The sequence below is a fragment of the Rhamphochromis sp. 'chilingali' genome (genome assembly GCF_963969265.1).
Source record: "Rhamphochromis sp. 'chilingali' genome assembly, chromosome: 20".
Taxonomy (NCBI): domain Eukaryota; kingdom Metazoa; phylum Chordata; class Actinopteri; order Cichliformes; family Cichlidae; genus Rhamphochromis; species Rhamphochromis sp. 'chilingali'.
Genome location: NC_137947.1, coordinates 17,240,006 through 17,247,841, shown reverse-complemented (window position 1 = coordinate 17,247,841; position 7,836 = coordinate 17,240,006). Strand labels below are relative to the sequence as shown.

The window sequence follows — 7,836 nt, the reverse complement described above, 5'->3', positions numbered from 1 at the left end:
GCATTGTTTTGCAAACACTTGTTGTGCCTCCATGAAGCAAACCTGTGTATATACACGGCTGTGGACTCGGTCAAACCCGAGTCTCGTCGTTTAACTTCAGCAGCCGCTGCATCCTCACCGGGACACCACAACACAAAGGCTTGTTGTGCAATTAATAGAAGGCTTTATTGTTGCGGCGAGTAAATGCGCATTAAGGGTTACGTTCCGCGTTCATTAAGACATTCCTGCGCGGATTGGGGCGACAGAGAGGCTTTACATAATAAACTGCAAGCATTCACGTGAAATGCCCCTTTAAAAGCCGGCTCTCTTCGGTCACACCGAGGGGCATCGTAAACAAGCGGAACGAGAGGAGTCTGTGACAGCTGCACTTTGGTGTGTCAAACCAGGCTTCAGGATGGTTTCTTCGTACCCTTTACCGGAGGGCTTCTCCGAGTTTGATGTGTTTTCCCTGGGATCTTGTCTGCTTGTGGAGGGTAAGTTATGTCTTGGAATTCAGCCAAATACTACGAGGACTTTGCCTGCTGTGTTTGCCATTAACCTACGCCAGGACATGTCTCCTCCCGGTCACTGACACGGACCCGTTTCTCTGTAAACTTGCAAAATAATGCTTACTTATGGTCTAAAAACAAAATAAAATAAAATAAAAATGAATGCGACGAATTTCGCCTGAGGTGTGAGCTATTTCGCAGTAAGCATCGCTGTGCGCGCTGATTTGCATTGTGTGCGTTTTTTGTTCCCCTTCCCCAAAGGTCTGCTGGGCTTCTTTCTAAATGCGGTCACAATGCTTGCTTTCCTCAAAGTGAGAGAACTGAGGACTCCCAGCAATTTCCTAGTATTCAGTTTAGCAATGGCTGATATTGGCATCTCCATGAACGCCACGATCGCCGCTTTCTCCAGCTTTCTGAGGTGAGTGATGTAACCACCCCTTTCATAATGGACATCGAGGTCCATCCGCATGTGGGTGGGATGAAATGTAATGAGAAAATAATGCCGGTGACAATAGGCTACTGCTGGCCACCTGTTGTGACGAATCATCTGTACAGAGCTGTATAATCGATGTAGAGTGGTCCAATTAAGGCTGTACAGTGAAGAGGGTCAGTACAGAGCATATTCAAACTGCAATCAGGAAATGAGACACGTTGCTCTCAGTGTTCACCAGTTCATGGATTAAATGTTATACTAGTGATTTGTTTATGTATTTTACTAAAATTGGTGCTTAAGGGGTTTCTTGTGTCAGTCAACTTTGAATACATCCTCTGTCTTTAGGTACTGGCCTTATGGCTCTGATGGATGCCAGACTCATGGTTTCCAGGGCTTCATGACAGCTCTTGCCAGCATCCACTTTGTAGCTGCTGTTGCCTGGGACAGATATCACCAGTACTGCACCAGTAAGTCAATATCTGGCTGATGATACCAAATGCAGTCAACTTTTCCTCTCCTATGTTGCACAAATGTGCACATAAATCAGCCAAGTACACTGCTGTCTTTAAATTTTCTACAGACAAAATAATGAGACAATATGCAAATAAATAGCAACCTGAACAGTTGCTATAACACAGGCTGACACCTCTGTACTAAAACTGCAACCTGGAAGGCTTGAGTGTTAACAATAAGTCCTACACCTTATTTTTAAACATCATTACCAGGGTACATGGGCAAGAGGAAATGACTCAACTCAAATGTCCCTTGGTTAGTGCAGGGTTTATTACACTGTTGTTAACTCTGTTATAACTGTTGCAAACAAGCAGCTCTAGTTAAGATATTAGTTTAGCTAAGAATGCACATTTGTTTCTTAGCAGCAGTGTGACATTTAAAACAGAAACAAAATCAGTAGCCTACTTGAGTATGCATTCATTGTGTTGCTGGTGTTTAGACTAGTCATAAAGAATATTGTTCTTCCCAGGGACAAAGCTGCAGTGGAGCAGTGCCATCACTCTGGCTGTGTTTGTGTGGCTGTTCACTGCCTTCTGGTCCGCCATGCCCCTCATTGGCTGGGGAGAGTACGACTACGAGCCCCTCAGGACTTGCTGCACACTGGACTACAGCAAGGGAGACAGGTACCATATACAAACATAATTTCTGCACAGTGCTTGCAAGATAAATATATGTTATTTTCACTTTTTTTTAACCTGCTGTGTGTGTCTCTGTCCATAGAAACTACGTGTCCTACTTGGTTCCAATGAGCATCTTCAACATGGGTATCCAGGTGTTTGTCGTCATGTCTTCTTACCAATCCATTGCACAGAAATTCAAGAAGACAGGAAACCCCAGAGTAAGTTCAGTAAATTAAATTATGCACAAACTTTAGCAACATAAGATTAGAAGAAGATGTCTTTTGCTGGGGAAAAAGGTGTTGTAGATTGCACTGATATCCAGATTCACTTTGGAGTAGCAAGAAACGCATACAGAACAAATCCAAACAAGTTTAACTGAATTTTGGGAATTACTCCAAAATCAAAGAATCTGACATTTATAAGAACAGATGCATAAATCCTCTAAAATATGTAGTCCTTGTAAAGGCTCTCTATGCTTTGAAGTTGCCCACTGAAAGAAATCAGAGGGATTCTCCTCAACCTAGCATAAGCACAATAGCCTCATGTGGCCTTTATTCAGAGACACAAAACAGTGTGTGAATGAAGAGCATTTACGCTGGGATATATGTAGGTCATTACCACAGGGTGAAGATCAGTGGCTTTAGCTGGGAATGTGGGTACTGGTGTGCAGTGAGAAGAACAATGTTCATTAGGGGAGTTCTGGAGGGGTTGAATCAGGTGACCCGCTTTGTGTTGCATAAGCTCATTACTTACAGTCATCCGAGCTGGCTGGAGGGACACTTTGATTACAAACACAAACTGCCCAGTAGATACACCCAGTACTCCACCAGAGAATAGAGATGGCACGATACCACTTTTTCATGTCCAATACCGATATCATAAATTTGGATATCTGCTGATACCGATATGAATCTGATATAGTGTGTTTTTTAATCAATAAAACTGTTTTTTTAAATATCTTGCTGCTTTTTGTATAAGTTCACACTCAAGTTTAAAAACAAACAAAAACTAAAGCTATTCTGTTATACCTGTATGCAAAAAATACACTACACCCAAAATATTTCATAGTTCAGCAATACTGATCAATCTAATAAACTTAAACCTACTCCATCCTCCCTATTCTGGTATTTTAAAGAGTAAGCAACCTAACTAATAGGGCTCTAAAACTCCCAGCAAAAAAATAAATAAAAATAGGGAACCACCCACCCTCCACCTCATGATGCTTAATTGATGTAATCAACTTTAATTTGATGCAGTGTGGGGAAAAAATGCACAGAAATCAATTATTTTTCAAGAATAATTAAATAGATTCAACATCTTTCTTCAACAGAACTGCAGACTGCACAGATGGTATCTTCCCAAAGGAAAAAGTACTATAGCTTACTAGGGTATATTAGACTTAATAGTTACTATGTACAGTAATGGACTTCTATAAATTTTACATCAGATTAAAACTTTGGTTGTAAGATTCAGATAATTATTTATTAAAAGCTGGACATTTTAAATGAGAATAAGAAAGAAAAGTATGTCTTTGTGCCCCCTTTCCCTGTTCATGCCCTATCGGCCCCCCTGGCTAAACTTTGCTAGATCCGCCCCTGCACAGTTACCAGCCGTCAGCTGCGTAGAAAAGGAGCCTGGTGTAGAAAGTAATATTAAATAAATTCTAACAACAGCTTATCAAGCTTAAACGTGCTGCTGTTGTTCAGCCGCTGGTTTCCTCTTTCTGGCGCGAAGTGAGCGATAGACAAGCAAGAGAGATGGACTCGCGACAGAAAAGCCGATCAGCTGATCATTGATCAGTTTCATGATTTCATGATTGAAGTAGCAGCAGGAGAGGGAGGGAGAGAGAAGAGACAGTCGCTCCATATATCGGCTGTAAAGCTTAACGCGGGAATGCTTTACAAACATTCAGAGATGAACTTACACACTTGCTTTACTTCTCTCTGGGATAACTTCCTCGGAGATGAAATGCCAGATTGGTAGGCTATACACACAGCCGCTCTATCACCTGAGGCATACTGCTGCCACGGTTAATGATCCAAGTTATGCCTTGTCGCAAGTTTTGTGAGGTGCTTTTTTTATATTTAATGGATCGATTACATTTTTTATTTCTCTCCGATATCCGATCCAATTTACGTCAGTATCTGACCAATACCGATACTAATATTTGGATCGGTCCATTTCTACCAGAGAACAGTAATTATGTAATAATCAAACAGTTTACAGTCAAATTATTAGAAAAGGGGGAAAGTCTGCATTAAAACTTGGAAGCAGAACAACGCCTAGGAATGTGACACAACCTAAATTAAGGAGAGAAAATGGTCACAAATAATTTGGGGTTATCTAAAAGAAAACTCCATCTTGTAAATGTGTAATCAGTTTTACAGAGCTGATCATTATCCCTTCTGGAAAGGTTCAAGCATAAGCAAATGTCAGTGTTTCTTTTCAGCTACTTACAGATGATTAAATATAAGTATGTAGGGAATCCCCGATATATGTGGATGGAGTTCGGAGATTCTTTTCACAGTCTCAGCACCACACAGATTCACCATGGTGCTAGAACACTTGGACATTTTGACTTTAAGTGGACTCGTATGTCATTGAGGGTTTTTTTTTTCTTTTGGTTTGTTTGTATTAGAAAAAGACAGAAAACAGTAGTTTGTGAGCCACAGATTTATCTGCCAGGCACAACAGCAGTAAGTGCCTGATCAGGATTTAACAGACAGTGACTTTGTGTACTCTTCCACAGCTCAGACAGATCACAGTTTCTTAGCTATAGTTCCATTATAGCTGTTGGGACAATTTTATTTAGTTTTTTGTAAGCTTAGTATATTTGCTGTTATTTAAAGTACAGCCTGTTTAAGTCAGCAATATTTTTTCCGTCTTTTTAGCTTTAATAATAGAGACTTTGTGGTACTGTGCAGTGTTTACATGTTCTCCCTGTGCTTTTGTGGGTTCTCTCTGGGTACTCTGATTTCCTCCCATGGGCCAAAGAGACGAATGTTAAGTTAATTGGTGAGTCTAAATTTGATGTAGGTGTGGATGTGAGCATGAATGGCTGGCTCTGTGTTAGCCCTGTAATTTGTCTGGCAGCCTGCCTAGTGTGTATTCTGTGTGTCACCCACTGTCAGGGGTGATACAGAAAATAGATGGACGGATGGGATTTTTATAAGCTTAAATCAGGCTAATGTCCAGCAAAAGCACTACAGTGCATATGGCTTTATTTTGATAAAGTATCATTAAACACAGAGAATTTTGTCTATTCTTGTCTGACTTGGTCTGATTGTTATCACTTCTTTATTTCGAGCATTTTGGAGTCTTCATCTTTCTCTGGGGATAAATTAAACAATCCTCTATAAACAAAACTATTTTATTTACCTCATGAACCTAGAAGCAAGCTCATTTTACTGAGATAACATTAACACTCAGTGTAGGACGGTCTTTCACAAACACACATTTGATAAAATGGCCTCAAAAACAAATTGTTTATAGAGGTTTAGCTAATGTAATGTTCCCATTTGAAAGTCAGTTCATTCAATTCTACCAAATTGGTAGCAGTTCACCTAGATTGCACTGCCAACATCGTCCTCATAGAGCCTAAAGTTTAAACCTGCTTTCATACAAAAAATGAAAGCCCACAAAATATTTGAAAATCACTAATGTACTCTGATTGCTTGGCACCTGTTTTCAAAAGATTACTATATCACAAATCAGGAGCAAAACAAGAACTTATATGTCTTTATAAGAGGCAGCTGGTTGTGATGGTAGCCCAGTTAGTTGGGTGCTGCTTGAAATGTGTGAAATCATTATGGAGAATTTTTTAAAGCTGCTTTGGTGCATACAGAAATGTGTTTTACTGAAATTTAACACTTTTTTTATCTCGACCCCAGCTATCAAATTAAATTTTTTAGAAAAAAAGTGTTCGGACTTTCCTTTTACAATGGGTCTTTAAGGACTCACTGTCTGGTTTCCCTATGGACGGTCTGTTTCCCAGGCAGTACAAACTGAGTGTGTAATAATAGCCTATTAAATAAGTAAGTAAATATTTATTTATAAAACATCCTTCAAGATAAATATCACAAAGTGCTTCACAATGAAATCATATGTTTTTCATCCCACTTTTAAATCAAACATAAACCCCGGTTTTTCATCATTTCTTATGTGTAGCATACATTTGTGGAGCTCTGTGAACAGAGTAAATCTAAACTCAATCTGTGCACACAGTAACCCAAAAAGTTACTATACAATTAAATGACCAAAAAGTGACAAATAGACATTTGTATGCACAGTAAGCAAAAGTGTTCAGTTCTGTGAGGTCAAAAATCTTTTTTTTTAAGGTAATATAGTGTCAGTGAAACGATGTTAAGAAAACTAAAGCTACTTATAGATAGGAATTGTGAAAACTATATGTAAATTTGTCAGTGCTGCTTTGTATGTGTGAACTGAATAATGTCTGCTTTCAGCCTTGGATTACACAGACCTGCCCTCTCATTCACCCACTCAGTGTTTTTGTTTTGTAGCTTAGCATTGATGATCTTAGCACAAACTCGTTTTCACCAGGGCATGTGACTTGCCTCCAAGCAGACAACCTCATGACACAAAGCCTTTTTCTCACCTTCACTCTTTGTGGTTTGCTAATCATTTTTGTTCTTATCCTCTCTTTTTCCCACTTTTCATTCCTTTGCACATTAATCCTCCCTCCACTACCTATTGTTTCCCCTCCACAGTTCAACCCCAACACTCCTCTGAAGACTATGCTGTTCTGCTGGGGGCCCTATGGGATCCTGGCTTTCTATGCTGCTGTGGAGAATGCAAACCTTGTCTCACCTAAGCTCAGAATGGTAACAACTATCATTACATACTTTGGCACAAAGTTTTTCTGACTCCACTTAGTAATGCATTAAAGAAATACAGCTTAGCTTAGCTGCTTGTTTTTGCATGTAGTTCAAATGTACATATTTAATATAAAACATTTGTTCCTTGAATTTAAAGAATTCTGCCCTTTGTTACAGAAGACATGCAAAGCGCCATGTAGAGTCCAAAACATGAATAAACAACACAAATTATTTCCTAATATTTCTGCTAAGAAAAATCTAATTGACCATAATATTTGGGTCCTGTCTCTGCAGATCGCGCCTATCCTGGCTAAGACTACTCCCACCTTCAATGCCCTCCTGTACGCACTGGGAAATGAGAACTACAGAGGCGGCATTTGGCAGTTAATCACCGGGGAAAAGATTGATGTGCCTCAAATTGAGAACAAGTCCAAATAAACTGAGCATGCAATAATTACATGCATTCTGTCCTTGTGGTTTCTCGCAGGTACATAGATGTTTGTGAGTGTCTGTGCATTTTGTGTGTCTTGAGCAGTGGTAGCCATTGCACCTGTTCTGCTCCCCGTTGTGTCTGCAGTTGTATTTCTAAAATGATTGTCACATTACAAAATAAACATATGAAATAACAAGTACCTCCTAATGGACTTTGGGAGATCAGCATTAGTTTATTGTGCTGTTTAATAATATACAGTTCCATACACAACAGCAGAAACTTTGGGCTTGGCTACTTCTGTAACCACATGAATTTCTCTGTCACTCAATTCAAATGTGATTTGTTTTAATTTTGAGTTCAGAATTAAACATATCCATCCATTCATGTTAATCCAGTTAGTTTTAATGCAAACACTCCTGCAGAGCAAGTGATGCACAGAGCAAATATGACTATTTATTCTTTTACAGACTCTGCTACAGCAGCCTGGGATATTTTAATCATTTTTCACTTTGCT

The 7,836-nt window shown here is 39.4% G+C and overlaps 1 protein-coding gene across 1 annotated transcript; it reads left to right on the top strand.

The window, feature by feature from the left end:
* The first annotated feature begins 132 nt into the window (after nucleotides 1–132).
* On the top strand, nucleotides 133–7,713 carry rgra (retinal G protein coupled receptor a). Its single transcript, XM_080869207.1, has 7 exons — nucleotides 133–473; nucleotides 750–906; nucleotides 1,267–1,388; nucleotides 1,904–2,057; nucleotides 2,155–2,272; nucleotides 6,782–6,895; nucleotides 7,184–7,713. The coding sequence occupies exons 1-7, from the start codon at nucleotides 395–397 to the stop codon at nucleotides 7,325–7,327; spliced, it is 888 nt and encodes a 295-aa protein (XP_080725333.1). The 5' UTR covers nucleotides 133–394; the 3' UTR covers nucleotides 7,328–7,713.
* Nucleotides 7,714–7,836: the final 123 nt, after the last annotated feature.